The following is a 17,730-nucleotide window of genomic DNA, read 5'->3' on the forward strand; positions in this document are numbered from 1 at the left end:
CTGGAGCTACAGCTGACTGGGAACACTGCGACTGAGGAGGAGCTGGAGCTACAGCTGACTGGGAACACTGCGACTGAGGAGGAGCTGGAGCTACAGCTGACTGGGAACACTGCGACTGAGGAGGAGCTGGAGCTACAGCTGACTGGGAACACTGCGACTGAGGAGGAGCTGGAGCTACAGCTGACTGGGAACACTGCGCCTGAGGAGGAGCTGGAGCTACAGCTGACTGGGAACACTGCGACTGAGGAGGAGCTGGAGCTACAGCTGACTGGGAACACTGTGACTGAGGAGGAGCTGACACTGGAGGAACTGACACTGGAGGAACTGACAGAGTGCTAGGGTGAACAGACATTAGGGAAACCGACTGAAGGCTAGAGGGGCCTGAGTACGTCAAAACTGGCCGCGTGGAAGCAGGCCGGGAGACAGAAAGAGCAGACTGCGAGCTAGAGAGAGCAGGAGCTAAGGGCGTTAGAGCTGACTGCGAGGAGACTGACTGCGAGGAGACTGACTGCGAGGAGACTGACTGCGAGGAGACTGACTGCGAGCTAGGGAGAGGAGCTGACTGCCTGGAAGCAGCCTGAGGCACAGCTGACTGGGGAGACTGAGACACAGCTGACACCGGGCACTGAGAATGCGCTGACACTGGGGACTGAGAATGGTGAAGGGTGGAGGTTAAGAAATCCTGCACTAACCCATGCAGAGAGCCAAATAACCAAGGGTAATCATCGACTAGCCCTTGCAGCTGGGCCGTGAGCTGTTGCTGTTCCTGCTCACATGGGTCAGCCAGAAGGTCCATAACCAGTGAATCCACCCAACAGATAATGGTCTGCTTTGCCACCTCAGGGAGGGGAAAGGCAGGGGGGTGACGGGAATAATTGTCCGCAGGCATAGTAGCGTTGAAGCCAGTGTTACTCACGGAAACGGAGGATTGGGTGTGAAGTGGTGAAGCGGTCCGCGGCGTTATACCGCTCGGGTCTCGGGGTGCCTTCCGCCGTTGCTGCCGGGAACTCCCTCTCCTCCGCGGCTGCCGAGGAAGGGAGGGATCAGCGAAAGGGGAGGCAGGTGAGTGACGATGACGGGGACTGTTCAAAGACGCCGGGCCCCCCAGCGCTAGACGAGTGCCGTCGAAAAAATTGGAGCCGGAGGGGGTTTTGTAATGGTCGCGTCGTTCTGTCAAGGCCGGGGAGGAAACGGACGAGGAAGGACTCACATGAAGGACTCCAGAAGCAAACATAACTAAAAAGGGGATTTATTTCAACGGGGGAAACACAAATACAAAAACCTTGGAAAGGAGGCACAGGGAGACGAAGGGCAGGCACAGGGAACACAGGAACATGCGGGCACAAAACATCAACGACGCGACAGAGAACAAATGAAAACTGAGGGCTTAAATACACAATGGGTAATCAGGGCAAGAGGAAACAGCAGGGAACAACAGGTGAGGCAAATGAAACTAATTACACAGGGGAAGCAAAGCTAAACACAAAGCACAAGGAAATCACATTGGCAAAATAAAACAGGAAGTGATAAACCAAGGAACACGCAGACAAGTCACAACACTGGGAACATGACAAACGTACAGGGAGGACAAACTCAGGAAATGAATTAACACAAAACGCTGGGCCAACGGCCCAGGACATGACAGTTAGTGGGTTTAGGTTAACTGGTGATTCTAAATAGCCCATAGATGTGAATGGTTGTCTGTCTCTCTGTGTTGTCCCTGTGACAGGCTGGAAACCTGTACAGGGTGTACCCTGCCTCTCTCCCTGTAACAGCTGGGATAGGCTCCAGCCCCCTCGCAACCCTGAACAGGATAAGAGAATGGATGGATAGAAACTGTGTTATCTTTGACATTTGTCTTAGATGCAATTAAATAAATGATGTGGTTTTGTGACAGGCTGTTAGTAACAGTGGGTAAGTTTTATGTTATGTGTTCATTCCCTGAGTTAGGCACTTTTTTTTTATACTTGAATGATTAATAGGTAAGTGTTAAGTGGCTTACCATAAATAAATGAACAAAGAAATAAATAGATAAAAGTGATTCCTCTGAAAATGGTCAGGTACAAGCACTGGGGTGAAAATGAGTGAAAAAGCAGCCAATGTCCAAAGGAAAATTTTGAAAGACCTTCAGAAAACCTGGAGAACTATTGCTCAAGACTACTTTTAAAAAATGACAAGATAGTCTGGCTCCTTGAAGGAAGAATATAAAGAATGTTTTGTTGGATATAAAATTCAAACTAAAAATGGCTTTTTTTTAAAGGAAATCCTTTAAAGAAGCTACCTCTCCCTGCTTCTTATCTTCTTGCTAAGCTGAGCTAACTGTCTCGTCTTTCATATTTGACAGACAAATATGAGGTCTTTGCTGAGATCTTCTTCAGTCTTGCCATTTATTTCTTTGCACCCCCCCCAAAAAACAAAAAACAAAAAAAACAAACAAAAAAAACCCACCAAAAAACAAAAACCCAGCAAATGAGTGCACATTTTCCTATTATTACACAGTGAGAGGGATTTTTATTTGTACTTTGAACCAGAATAACTGACCTGGTTGTGTCTGAGCCATAACCGGCTCAGAGGGTAGAGAGGCACAACCCACTCCAGCCTCATTGACAGCCAACACACGGAGACGGTAGGTCTCACCCACCTGAAGACCTGACACCTGGATGCCATTAGAAACACATCAAACATTTAACAGTCGCTGTCATAATTCATCACAATCATTTAAACATTTTTACCCCTAGACTCACAAAGTAATGAAATGCTGGTGTGGAGGTCAAGGGGTGCTGCTAGGTCATTAATGCAGTCATACGCTATACCACACCTTGATTGCGTGCCCTGTTAAATGATCAAATCCTGGGCATGCTTGTACTTCATTCACCTTGTAATGTGTATCAGAAATTGTTTTTTCATTCAGAGCAGTCCAGTTGTCTGATTGGTCACCCTGGCTGATTTCCAGCAAATAGCCAGTGACAGGGCTCCGTCCTTCATACAGTGGAGCAGCCCATAAGAGCACCAGGGAGCCATTTCTCACCTCCCTGATCTCCAGGTCGTAGGGGCAACCTGAGAGAGAGGAGCAAAGATCATGGACTTTGAATGCAGAAGAACAAAGTGAGGCCAAAAAAGTTCAGTTAAATTGCACTAAAGAGAATGTCTTTGTTACAGTGGAAAGTCATTACAAAACAAACTATAAATAACAATAAAGTCAAAATTAGTACAGTGACTTTCCCTAATCTACCCCGACTGACTTCATCCCAGAATGTGGTAGCTAATTTGCTTAATGATTTTGGGTCACTTTTAAATCATTAATGGCACAGAGTAAAGCCCATTTGCCAAGATTAACGAGCTGGGCTTTAAAAGTGGCACATTTGAGAGAGCCTTTTTTCCATTTTCAATATTAATGGCATACAAAAATGATATGAGCAGGGTCAGAACGGATGGGCTGTCTACTGAGCCACGACTGTGTCTGAATCTGCATGTGGGTGTATTGTCAAAATCCTACCATATGCCCTCTGATAGGATAGGACTCATGCCTACACATGCTCATACCAGCTATGGCTCATTTTCTTCCAAAAATCTCCTAGTGTCCGGGCACCACAGGCCAAATGAGAGAAGAGAGGATAAAAATGTCTTGCAGTTAGTGATAGGTGCATCCAGTGTTTCCATTTGAGTTTCAGGCATCTCTCAAACTAAAAGTAGGACTTGTGTGTTGGTGAAAGTTGATAGCACTCTGTGTAACCTAAAGGGTATGCCTGGAGACACTAATCAGGGCTGAAAAAACATATTTGCATTAAATGTAGTTTGCAGGCTTCAGGTTGCTCTAAAAACTAAAGTTTTATAAATCTTTTTTCTACTCATAGATCTATATGATGTCAGTGAGAATGGCTTATCATAGCCAAATTGGCTTGTTTCAGATGGAGCATAAATTGAGGGGCTGCACCAGGGCCCAGTACAAGATAAGTATTAGTCTGAATCACGCAAAGCTACTAGTAGAGTCCACAGATAAAAAATATGGGGATTTAAATGAGCCTAACAGGTGACCCATCAGTGTAACATCAATCAAAATTAGGAATCCAAGTACAGCTTTTATTACATCCAGTCAAGCCAACAGAATTTTTAGTTAGTGTGACTGCTTTAACAATAGGTCGAAATATAAATTTAACACATTAATTTTCAAAATGCCAGACTGGTTTTAGTGTGGGTCTACAGCAATCGATTATTTTAGTAATTGAGTATTATATGATTATTCTACTTTTGTCTTATATTAATAAGCAATAATAATAAATATTTAAAAGGGAAAAATAAAGATCTTTTAAAATGAACTGCTCACTGGTTTCCATTTTCAAAATTGCAATGTTTTTAATAATTTAACTGCATACAATATCTGTAAAAAAAACCCCAAACAAACAAAAAACTTTAATTGTATTTATATACCATATTAGAATCATATATTTTTTTTAAAGAAAACCATTTCATAAATGCAAAAACAAATGAATAATCACAACTACAGTCAACATTGGATAAAATAAGCATTATAAGCACATAAACTAAGGCATAAAATAAAATAGACTTTACTCTGTCTTCTTGGATGACTTTCTTATATTAGTAGGAGACAAGCAAAGAGTTCTGACAGTATTATATCTCCTGAAAGAGGTAGATTTGGTATGTGTTCATGCGTGTGTAAATATTTTATATTAACTATATCTGCAAAATGATGCTACTAAAGTCTTGAAATTAACACGGTCTAGCACACCCCTTGGACCCCCCTTGAGACTCACCCCTGCTTGCTGCAGGTATCACTGCGATAGAAAGTTGGACGGCTGCAGTCGGCCTTCAGCAAGCAGCCCGATTTAAACATTGCTTTTATTTTCACTTCTGTAGCTTTACTGTAGATTGTTCCGCTGAACAAACAGCGATGGATGGAAGCAGCTACAAAGTTCACATTAAACAGTTGTTAGGCAGGTGGTTTGATTAAGGTAAGGGTTTTTATGGCAATTACAGTAACAACTACTACAACTACACTTCACTCCGCCTGAGCTCACCATCTCAACAAAAGCTCCACCTCTTCGCTCTTCACCATGTGTGTATGGACAGACTCTGGCTCCGACTACTACGACAAAACTACTTACATGGTGACAACTGAGCGCTACAGAGTGATAGTTTAAACTAAGCATTTCCTAATTACTCCGCCAAATATCAGCTTGTGTTTATTTATTTTAATTCATTTATCATCTTTATTAATATTAGCATTTTCTTTTTTGCAGTGGAATCAGTACCTTGCTTTGGGATACCAACCACCATCCACAGCAATATTTGAGGACAAGCCATAAATGAGCAACACATAATGAATTCCAATAACTAATTCTAACCTCAGGCTGTTATTTTAGATACTGTGTTTTCACTTGACCGCTGACCTCTGCTATTACACTGCGCTTTAATGGCACAATATGCAAATAAGCACATTAGGAATATGCATGCATGTGGCCGCATAGACTTCCACCGGTGGAATTTATATAAATGGGTCCTAAAAATGACAGATGGCCTTTGTAACTGTCCCATCAAAAAAAAAAAAAAGCCACGATCAACAAACAGTGGAAACTGAATGTCAGGAGGGTATTGATGGAGGCTCAAATTCCCAAAGCACTTGCTAACTTGTAAATGATTGAAAAATGTTTCTTCATTTTCATATTTGAATTTCAGTGTACAGAATGATGTACAATCCTGTGCAAAAGTCTATACACCCCTCGTTCCTCTATATTCCGCTTCCAAAGAACCAGACTTTTTTTTGTCATTTTTAAAGTGGCCTTGAGCAGTAGTTCTCAAACATTTCTGAAGGTCTTTCAAGGTCTTTCTTTGGACATTGGCTGCTTTTTCACTCATTTTCATTCCAGTCCTGGTACCTGACCATTTTCAGAGTTTCAGAGCAATGTTTTTTGTTTGTGTTAAGCCACTTAACACTGACCTATGAATCATTCAAGCATAAAAAAGGCACCTGACTCAAGGGATGAATCAGTGTTCTTTCTTAGCAAACTTAGCAAAGAACCGATTTTAAATTGTATCTTTAGGCACTTTGTTACTAGCAGGCTGATGCATCTGGGCCTTCAGTGGATCCATGTTTTGTTCAGTGAAATCAGAAATGGTCTCAGTGGAAAGGTGGCTGTCAAGAAGCCATGCTTAAGGAAACAAAGGTGAAAGGCTGAGGTATGCCAGATTACACAAGAACTGGACTGAAAATCAGTGGCAACAGGTCAGATGGAGGGATAAATACAAATCTGAAATTTTTGGTTCAAATTGTGGTCAATATGCACAGAGGAGGTCAGTAGAGAAGTACAACAGTGAGTGTCTACAGTCATCTGTAAAATGTGGTGGAGGCTCTGTCATGGTTTGGGGGCTGCATTTCAGCCAGTGGTGTTGGGGATCTTGTCAAAACTGGTGGAATTATGAATGCAGGAAAGTACCGTCATGCAATACCATCTGGAAAGCTTCATTTTTCAGCTTGAATGTCCTTCAAGAAGCCTTAAAGAATGACAAAAAAGCTTGCCTAAGAGAATTCAGGCTGTGTTGAAGAATAGAATTGGTCACACCAAATACTGACTTTCAGGTTCCTCATAATTGTACGAACTCTGTGTCTGTGTGTATTTGCACCGTTCAATAACTTGCTGGAAATATTTTCCATTTTCCTATCAAAATATAAAGAAATGAGGGCTGACTTTTGCACAATACTATATGTGAAAAGGCAAAGTGTCTTTGTACTCTCCCATAGATATGCTCTGAAGATGTAATGACTAGTTTTAGAAGCCCGTTATTATTCAATTAACAACTTACACAAATGTGTTGTGGAAAATGAACATGAATTTGAGCTCAGATGGATATCATGTGTTAACATTTTCACATTAACCGAGTAGTTTCTTTCAGTAAGCTAAATCAAATGGCCACTTAAGGCTGAAAACAAAAGTGACTCAGACTCCACAGTCTCCCGTGCTGAAATGCCAAACTTCACAGATAGAATTAACATGTGTACAGCCTGCTGCAAAAAATGATATTGGTCTCTACAACAAATTTCCCCTTGAAAACAATTGTACCCAAATACAAATGACATTACATGAAAAAAGGCTCACTGTATAAAAGCCCGAAAATAATTGAATACCTATATGTAGTGTGATGGAAGAAGTGTTTAGGTACTTTGCTTAGTTTAGAAGGATTTGGTTTGTAAAGGAAATTTAATTTCACCTGGCTCTGGCATTGTCCACTTCTCACATAGGAAAGCTTCACTGGCTTCAGACGGTTTTCCGACACCGACCATATTGGCAGCAAACACACGGAATTGGTAGAAATGTCCACTTGTCAGGTTGCAAACCTATAGAAATATACCAGGCATAAAAAACCACTGATCAGCTGCAGTAAAAATAGAGGTTGAAACATAGGTTGAATTTTACAATGAATATTGATTGAGAAATTGGGATCTTCTTGTTAAAACCCAAACCAAGGCTAGATATTCAAATTAAACAAAGGTTGGTGTGATTTGGAAAAGCAGAAGGTGAGAGGTTTCCAGTACTGATGTCATGATTCCTGGGTCTTGTATTTCTCCGTGGGTTAGTGATTCCTTTGGGGTTTGGGGATCACTTGTATTTTAGTTTGGCTCTTTTGCAGTATCAGTTAGGTTGCTATTTTCCTTGGTAATTTATCCTCTGTTTATAGTCTGTTTGCATTCTAGTTTATCTTCTTTGTTATGTAATATTTAGTTGTCTTTTTTTGTGAGCTCTTTGTGCTTTCCCCAGTTGTGTCCCCATGTTTTGCTGCGTTTCCATTATTACCCACTCAGCGTGGCTCGACTCAACTCGACATGGTTTGTAGACTTTTCCATTAGGTCCTGGTACCAGGTACTTTTTTAGTACCCACTCAGCTGGGGTTCCAAGCGATCCAAGGCAATCTGAAAATGTGACGTCGAAGAACAACATGACAATGATTGGCCAGGGAGTGTCGTTACAAGCTGAGTCACAAGAGCAACGCCTTCACCAGAATCAGCCGCGCCATTTTCAAATGGGGGACTTAAGCATTTTGACGATAGCAAACTGGCATTAGCTACCGTTAGCTTGCCTCTATCTCCTCCATTTTTGGGTTGTGTTTAGAGTCGCATACAAATTACGTCGACAGACTACTGCCCACGTTGCTATATCAACTCCACCCACATTGATGTGGTACTCAATTGTAATGGAAACAAAACAAGATCGTGTCGAGACCTAACGAGTACAGTCGAGTCGTGCTGAGTAGGTACCGGTGGAAAAGTGGCATTTGTCTGGTCTCTGTCCTGTCTCCGTGATTGTCTAGAGACAGGACCTCTTCATCTTGTCCATCTAGTCTCTATGTTTTTCATCTGTCTGTGTCAAGTTTGTTTGTCGTAGTCTTGGCCTCATTGTTAGTTATACTTCCTGTTTTATTTTGGTAGTCTTTGATCTGTGTGGCTGGTATTCAGTTTTACTTTCCCCAGTCTTGTTTTTTTCTATGAGTTTCAGCTGTTTCCTGGTGTGTCTTATCTCCCTGATTACCTTGTGTGTGTGTGTGTGTGTGTGTGTGTGTGTGTGTGTGTGTGTGTGTGTGTGTGTGTGTGTGTGTGTGTGTGTATTGTCGAAGTCGTCTCCTGTGCTTTGTCCCTGTGTGAGCTCCAGTTTTGTGTGATCGAGTTTGTACTTATGGCTAAATACAGTCCTGTCTATATTTAGTTAAATGTGTGTGTTGCGAGCAAATAAAGCTTTTAATTGATTTTAATAAAAAAAACAAAAAAACCCCCCAAAAAAACAAAACAAGACAAAAGATGGACTCTTTGGGGAGCAATTTACATTACAGCTATGTAATACTGGAGTAATAGTTTGCTTAAAAAAGACAGATATTAAATATTATTATTTATTATTGTAACTCTGTTACATATATTGAATTACACTATTGCTAAGCTATTCCTATTGCTATAAAGAAGCTATTACCTGTTATTAATTTGGTAATTACATATTACTTACTTATATTACTATATTACTTATTACAATTTTTTTTTGTTAAATTAGCTATATATATATATATATATATATATATATATATATATATATATATATATATATATATATATATATATATATATTACTGTTATATATTTTACTGTTTGTAATTTCTAAAAACAAAAATGTAGTATTATTTATTTGGCTTAAACAGTGATTAAAGCTTTGTTTGTCTGTCTGTAAGAAAAATATGGACAGGTTGTCTCATCAAACAGGAACAAAAAGCTCACTGCTTGTACAGTTGAAGCTCTCTTGACTCAAGAAGGCATTTTACGACATATTTTCTCTGCAGTTGCTTCCACTGCATTTTTCTGCAGCCCCTCCCCAAATACCTTTGCTTTGGAAAGACAGGGGAATCAGCCTTATTGATCGGCTCATTGATCTTTCTATTCACAGCCACTTAGACTTTAAGGCCCTTATCGCTGTTATGAACACTTGTGAACCTCTGCTTCTGCTTTCAGCTCTCCACCAGCAACTAATTGACACAACCAGAGGGAGCTTTCTTCACTGTGTCTAAAAAACGCCACCCGACACCTGTCATCATACTCAGATCATCAAGTTACAGACCCCTGGGCACAACTGTGCGTGGGCCCCTGTGCACGTGCCCAGAATGCCCACTGGATAATCCAGCCCAGCCCAGTCTGCAAGCCCCCTTATTTTCTGATGACCCCTTCCTAACCACAGTTAGGTGGAGCAATAATCATCTTATTAGACTGGTATAAAGTTCATTCTGAGAAATGCAAATGTTTTTTTAAAATGAGTATAACTTTCATCCACTAGATGGCAAACAGGATGCATGTGATTATTAGAGAAATATTTTTCATCTTCCAGTGGTTTTTGTAGAGTTTTATCAGAGAAGCATTTGCAAGGTTGGTTGATGAAAGGTTGAAAACATGACCTGTACCTGTACACCTAGATTTAAGTGCATTCACTTTTTTTTTAGCAACTTCTCTACATTTTAGAACAAATTATTGTACTTCCTATTCCATTGTATTCATCTGACGGCGACAGTTGTTTTTTTTATATTGCAGGATATGAAAAGACATTCCACAAAACAAATAAAAGCTCTAATTTTTATCAGCTCTTAGCAGTTTTTAAAAGGTTTCTAGGTTTCCTTGAAATAACTGTTAGGGGCTCACAGAAAAGCCCCTGTATTACTCAAAGTAGCATCTGTTCTGGAGAAAAAGTGCATTTGTTGTTTTAATAAATGTTGCAGATAAAACTTCTGTACTTTATGTAGGATTTTACATGAAGAAATGTTAATCGTGAAAGAGGACTTGTACAGTGTTTTACTGATATTTCTTCTTAAGTAAACAATCAGCGTACTCTTTTTAGTTAAATGAGAAAAAAATAAGAGGTTCCAGTCTGTTTTTTTCTAGTAAAGCAGGCTCAAGATGTTCCTTTGTGACAACTAAAGGAAAGAAACTTCCAAACCAAAATCATGAGCACGGCTCCAAAAAGAAAAGCAGCTCTGAGGACAAAATTGTAGCACAATCAATGTTCTAATGACTCTAATTTGCATCCAGGAAGCCAGCAACTTGATTCACTGAAGGCTCTTGGTGGAAAAAGATTCTGTGTTTCTTGAAGATGTTGAAATGTCTTGTTTAGCCCAAAAGGGGGCGCTGCGTATTCTCATCACACAGTTTCTTCTTCAGCAGAGGGGTCTCCAATCCTCAAAAGTCTGCACTTTGCAACATGAGGGGCTAATCTTGATTTATGGTGGCACAGTCATTTTCGTTCTAATTGGCTTTGTCTTTGTTTTTCCCAGGAGCCAAAAACAGCCACTCACACATAACACATTTGCACAATGTCTAATTACAGAGCACCTGTAATCTCTCTGAGACAGGTTAAAGATTTAACTTTCCTCTGGGTCTCCATGGACACTGCTTGTTGCCTAGTGACACAGCCAATGTGGATGAGGGAGCTTTGGCCATTATTGCCATTATTTAGAAGCAACTGCAAAATCCAGAAATAACTTTTATTATTGTCATTATTGTAAAAGTACTTAATGGTAGCATGTGGCTGGAAATAGTTTTATGCACTTTTTCTTTTTTCCCCTCATTTTCATCAAAAGTATAACAACATATTCTTTGTTTTTGTGCTGCTGTCTGTAAATGGAAAAGACATGCAAACATGTTTTCTGCTAACATAAGGAATACATCACTTACACTTTTCTACATTTTACATATAAGCGTTTTGCTTCTGCTTTAACCTGCCTAGTTTGTAGGCACTGCTGTTTATACTTACAATAGAATGTTTGATGATTGTGAATGAAAAATAACAATGATTAAAAAAAACAAGCAATGCTAGCTCGCTGTTGTTTTGTAGATATACTTCACCGTGTCAGCTTTCTATCTATTCATCTCCCAGCTCACCATCTTAGCTGAGGGTATTACTATCTGCTAATTAGCACAGAAAATGTCATCAGTTTTGCAAGCATTTTAAACTAACTAGTGATTCATCCTAAATGGGATGTGGATGTCTTGCCATTTTTAACAGCAGTCCATCTAAAGGGTTTTAACTTAAAAAACAAACAAACAAAAACAACTGCACACAGAGGTTGCATATAAGAAGGGGATACACTCTAATTCCCAAGGAAGCTGAGATCCTTCAGCGTGTGCAGCAAAATACTGGAGATCAGTCAGCTATGGCAAGTGCAGTGTACTTTCCTGACAGAGCAGCATCAGAGCTGACACCAACTGACTGATTAAACTGATTAGGAAGGCAGACTCAGTGATTGGCTGCAAACTGGACACTTTTGAGGCCGTGGTGGAGAGGAGGTCACTGAACAAACTGTTACCCGTCATGAATAATCCTGACCACCCTCTGCATGGGCAGCAGCACACCTTCTCTAACAGACCGATTCAGGTCCGCTACCACAATAACAGGAAATCTTCCAGACTGCGTGCTAAAACGCTCTACAATGCAAAGCATCTGCCTAGCAAACAATCATCTGCGTTTTCATCAAACAAATGATTTTAAATCCTGTGTTGCTTTGTTGACTTTCAAATATTTTACATTTTTATCATTATTATTACTATTACGACTGCTACAGTGTTGACTGCTGTGAGATACAAATTTCTAAAACATGGTTTAAAAGAAGTGGCAGGCTGCATTTGTCTGCATGGCAAAGTCTGTTCTGGTTTTAGTGCCAGTGTGTTCATCAGCAGCCAAGATATTTCACTGAAATCCAACTGCGCCTGTAACTAACCACACCGTCACCCAAGTCAGTTCTTAACTTTCAGAGAATTTCAGAAAAAAAACTTTTAGTATTACCTTAAACTGCCTCTCTTTGACAGGCTTGACATTGACCTCTCTCCATATTTCCATGCCCTTTTCCTTCTGGTCCAGATAGTAGCCACGTACAGGGTTTCCCCCATCAGAGGAGGGAGCCCTCCAGCCCAAAACCATCTCTGATCCAGTGCATAGCAGAAGGGCAATGGCAGAGGGAGCAGAAGGAACATCTGGACAAGCAGAAGGAATTGGGGGAAAAAAAATTCATAGGTTATAGATGAGAAAGTCTCAGCAGGCTCTCATTCTTGCTAAATAGACCAAGAAATGCCAATAACTCTCTGGCCGACTACAGCTTCTGTCTAGATTTTCAAATACACGTATATTAGGCTTTCTCCAATGAGAACGAAAGATATGCCTGCCTCATATTCTATTTGACAAAAATATATATTCCTCACAAAGAACTGGATTCAAGCCATTATCCCACAGGTGATGGTAGAGTAGCAGAATAGATGTGAGATTATTCTGACAGTGAGTGCCAAGCGAAATGAGTCATAACTCTACTATACTGCAGGCTGCAGAGAGCATATTATCTGAGACTGAAACACAGGAAGCAAGAAGGGTCAGCAGCTTTTCATGCATAGTCAGTCTCTGCCTGATTAGTCACTTGGTGGAGCTTACTTGACAAAACATATAGACTGTTGTGTGGCAGAATCCCAGTTTCTGCTAGATAGTATTATAAGCTTTTACTTCTCCCCCTCTTTTTTGTTAAATATTTTCTAAAACTGCTTTTGTGTTTCCTAAAATGCTGCAAATATGTGGAGGACGCACAGTGACAAATCCTTCCTTAAAGTTACTGCTGGAAATATCTCACTGTCCTGCTTTACAGTACACATGCATTCACAGGGAGGACTCACGAGGCTGTGAAAGAAAACTACCAGTGTGAAAAACAAGAGCAGAATCTATGAAGGTTGAGTCAAAGCTGAGAAAAAATTAGCACGGTGCTCATACAGTTGTGGTCAGAAGTTTACATTCACTCGTCACAGGAATGAATATCACAGTAATTTTGGGGTTTTAATGATTTCTTTGAACGGTTCTTTTCCCAGGATGGAACAATTGTACAGCATACATCACATTCACAAGATTTTCAGAAAACTTGACCTCTGACCTTTAGCTTGAGGTCATCGTCATCGACATTGGAACTTGTCTGAGACTTTTAGCAGGTTCCACAATATCTTTTAACCTGACAAGCTCGAGCCCTGTTAACTATGATTAACTATAAACCTTTTCTTAGTGATCATTATTGAATACAAGTGGCATTTTTTTTTTTTCCAGCACGATTGGTTTGACAGCACTCACTGGATTAATGAATATTCACAAAAATGGAAAAGTCCAAGTGACTCAGTGAAGGGAGGAGAATCATAGATTTACACAAGTTGGGAAGGTCTCTTGGAGTTCAAAGAAATCACTGAAAGCCCAAAGTTAGCATCACATTCATGCCTCTGATGAGTGTAAGTAAACTTCTGACCACAACTGTATGCCAAACAAAAAAGCTGTGCTGTCTTCTAAATCTACCTTGAACACACTCAGCACTGACTGACATTTAAATATTATAATGTAGTATTTAAGTACTCTGAGTTAGATGTTCAGTTAGCAATGAAATGATGAAATATTTAGAAAGTCTGGTATTTTTTGTTTGTTGGCTGGCAGGTGCACTTACAAATGGCTGATTTGACCACGATGGGCTGAGACTCATCTGAATAGCTGCTGTTTCCTGCCCAGCTCACAGACTTCACTCTGAATACGTACTCCCTCCAAGTCTTGAGGCCATGGACTGTAAATCTGAGGCAAGATTATGTACAGATCAGAGTTATGATAGTTTTGCATTTTATAATTAGCTTTATTTTGACTTTTTGCTTTTATTCAGTTCATTTCCAGAGTTTGCTCTTTTCACTTTACTTTTTATAGCTTAAGTTTACTTTTTATTAGTTTCAGTGTTAGTTTTAGTCTTTCTAAGTGTTATTGTACAGTACGGTGGACATATGCCGGTTTTCCAAGATCACAAAATAATTTTTTTCCCCAAAGTATAGTTTTTCTTTTTACTTAAGTTAACTAAAATGTTTCACATCTAGTTTTCGTTTAGATTTAGTTAACCTTGGGTCACATAGTCTGATATGCTTTTGACTTGTCGCCTGGAAATGTCATATGGAATTTTAGCTCATACCAACATTTTTCCCATGTACCTGTTTTTAGTGAAGGGTTTGTTGTTAACAGTCTTCCAGTTCTGTTTGCCAGCTTCACTGTAGTATAGATAATATCCCAGGATGCCGGTTTTGTCTTTGGGTTCCTGCCACTGCAGCAGCACAGAGGCGTCTGTGTCTCTAACTGCCATGACAGAGTGAGGTGGGGCCGGCACAGCTGATGGAAATCAGATAAAAAATAAAATATCAGCAAAAACCACAAAACTTAAAATGGTCAAATGAAAACTGACTACAAGACAGAATCGACCTCATCCAGCTCTTTAAGCAAGTTAAAAGGAAAAATTAACAAAATGCACAGAACCTATTATCCCATTAAACCACACTTTTTTTTTCTTGAACTTATTATAGTCTTGAGGTGTAGTGGTGTAGTAGTTAGCACCGTCACCTTACAACAAGAAGGCACTGGGTCTGACCAGCTAGCTGGAGCCTTTCTTTGCAGTGTTTGCATGTTCTCCCTGTGCCTATGTGGGTTCTCTCTGTAAACTTTGCTCTCACAATGCAGCTCTTTCTGCCACTGGGTACAAAATCTTCTGGGAAAATGAAAATTCAGGGTCTAATCTAAAAGGAAGGAGAACGTTTGCTTCTCCTAGTAGGTATCGGTAATTTCCTCGGTTTTCATTTATCAATTAACCAAAAAATAATATGCTTTTCAAATGTAAAAACACTGTCCACTGTTAGCAAGAAAAAAGTTGGATGATATTGAAAAAGCCTACCAGATTCTGTGCCAAAGTTATTTCACGTGAACCCACCATATCAATACTTTTTAATATAGAACACTGACTGCATCTGATATAGCCACACACCATATATTCTTGGATTTAACGGAGTGATATCTGTCCAGCAAATCCTGGGTGGTGTTTCTGGGACAATCCCAGCTAAGACTGCCAAAGAGTAAATGAATATATTCATCACAGATTCATATATCTGAAAATTCTGCCTTTTGAACCGCTGTGTTTGCTGTGTTTCCTCAGTGTGTCAAAATATTCGCATTCTGTTTTTCAGGCATGTAGAGGACCCCTTTTCTCTGTCACAGTCAATTTGGGAGAAATCAGAGCTTGCATTATTGAATGACATGAGTTCACGTGGAGCATCTACCATTCTGCTTGGGTGTATTTTGCACTTTTTTTAATTTATGGGTTGTTTCAAAACATCTACCACTTTGCAGTGAAATGTTTTTCATATAATAATCCATTTTCATGTGTGGGAAACCTTAGAGGTTATGAAAAACACTGCTTTGCTTTGTTCCACCTCAGTTAGGGGAACCGCAAAATTTTGGGCGCATTCCACTGGACTAAATATTTTAAGAGGAAGGAAGAGCACTCAACAGATTTGTTCGACCACAAGGGTACACACGAAGTTGGTGAAAAACACTGACTGAAAACACAAGCACTGAACACAATAAGCCGATGATCAATATTTGGCTCTTTTCTCCACATGATACTAAACTACTTTGGGAAGAACTGTGAAGAAGTGATCCTTTTGTGATGACACTTTTTAACCATATTGTTGTAATATAGACTAAAGAGTAATAAATGTTAGTTACAATTCTATATAACAAGCTCCAAAGAATTTTTTTTATACAGAAAAGAAACGAAACAAAAAAAACCCCCTAAATGTTAGTATTTTATAAATACTAGTGCATGACCATAATTCAGTATTGTTTGGCCTGTTTGTGCTGTTGGTGAACTGACTTAACTGTACTGGGAAAAGTGAAAAATAGGGATTGCAGATGTTTATATTAGAGTAGAAGAAAAACAGTTTTGTGTGGAAATGCTGAACAATGAAGCCACTCTTTAAAATCTAAATGACCTTTACAACAGGCAGAGTAATAAATGGCTACCGGTACATAACATATTCAGTCTCACCTTGTGGCTTTCTGAGGGAGATTGGTGTGCTCGGCTCAGAGGGGTCACTGACACCGTACTTGTTGACGGCGCGCACTCTAAAGTAGTACTGCTTACCCTTCACCAGGTCAAATACTGGGAACCTGGGAGACTTTACCACCATGTCCAGACTGGCCATCTCCCAGCTGTTTTTTCCTGCCAGGGACTGAAACAGATACAGCATTAGAAAACACAAAGTTAATTTTAAAAGTACTCTCTGTCTCAAGGACATCTTCATTATTCAGTATCCTTAAAATATGCAGGTGGATTCAGTCTGCACAGTTTGGAGTGACAGGCAGTAATACTTTGATTTAGAAAGGCAGAAAAATATGAAAAAAGGAAGTAAAAGTAAAATTAAAAAAAAAAAGACAGATGGGTAGGTATGCAAATTGTAGACCACCAGTCACTCATCTTGACATCTTTTCTTCATCTTTGTCAATTACATCATCATACAGAGTCTATTTTATATTCTGCATTAATGTTCCTGTTGTCCTGCTCTGTATAACCATCATTTCTTACCTCGAGTCTCTGTTTAGAACAGGGCATGTTCCACGAGGTCTGTGATTATAAAGTGGTTGCTCAAGGGCAAAGATGATATTTGAATGTTTCCTTCATTATAGAAGGGGAAGTGAAGCTGCGGACTTTTAGTAATTTCAGATGCCTTTGACAGATTTGACAGTTTTATTACCGCAGTAACTTATAAAGCTTCAATAAAGATCTATTTCCTGTGGCAGTTTTTTGATATTTGGAGATGGTAGCTGTTCAGTGCCTGGGCTGATATTAGAGAGCCTGTAGGCCCTTTAGTGTTGTAAAGATCAGGGCAGTCAGAACACTCTAACGTTTTTTGTATCATTGATGATATCATTGAGAAAGATTTTTAAAAACCAGTTGCTGGATGCTGATAAATTTATTGAAATTAGTTTAGGGACATGACTGAGTTTAAACCACACAAAGCTGTTAAATAACAAATTCAGGTCAACCACTAATCACTAAAAAAAAACTGCATACAATTAAAAAAATTTAAACTCCTGATGCCAGAGTATGTGGCATGTGAGAGCAGCATCAAGGTCTGCTTGCTTTTAATAAGAAAGTAAAGTCCCAGTTAAACTGACACCACTGCAGTTTATGTGGGTGTGTATTTCTTCTCCTTCTGTCTCTTTAATTAGTGCTGTTGTCAGCAGACTGCTGTTAATTTGACTCACGTTCCAGCGCTGGACTTCCCAAACACAACAAGGGGGAAGTAATGATGCAAGAACATTGATTCTTGCGTTCCCTGGATGTGAAGGTATTACTAATTACAACTGCGGTTTGTTA

At 39.8% G+C, this 17,730-nt stretch overlaps 1 protein-coding gene across 1 annotated transcript in view; it reads right to left on the reverse strand.

Annotated features, from left to right (window-relative positions):
* Positions 1-17,730, reverse strand: part of LOC115794791 (myomesin-3-like) — an 85,514-nt gene that overhangs the window by 22,585 nt on the left and 45,199 nt on the right. Inside the window, exons 15-21 of the mRNA XM_030750437.1 lie at positions 16,399-16,582; positions 14,516-14,690; positions 13,993-14,114; positions 12,318-12,505; positions 7,225-7,351; positions 2,876-3,057; positions 2,542-2,656 (exon numbers count right to left, since the gene is read on the reverse strand). Of these exons, the coding sequence (XP_030606297.1) occupies positions 2,542-2,656; positions 2,876-3,057; positions 7,225-7,351; positions 12,318-12,505; positions 13,993-14,114; positions 14,516-14,690; positions 16,399-16,582 (1,093 nt within the window). The remainder of the gene's footprint in view (positions 1-2,541; positions 2,657-2,875; positions 3,058-7,224; positions 7,352-12,317; positions 12,506-13,992; positions 14,115-14,515; positions 14,691-16,398; positions 16,583-17,730) is intronic.

This window comes from Archocentrus centrarchus, chromosome 16 (genome assembly GCF_007364275.1).
Source record: "Archocentrus centrarchus isolate MPI-CPG fArcCen1 chromosome 16, fArcCen1, whole genome shotgun sequence".
In the NCBI taxonomy this organism is placed as follows: domain Eukaryota; kingdom Metazoa; phylum Chordata; class Actinopteri; order Cichliformes; family Cichlidae; genus Archocentrus; species Archocentrus centrarchus.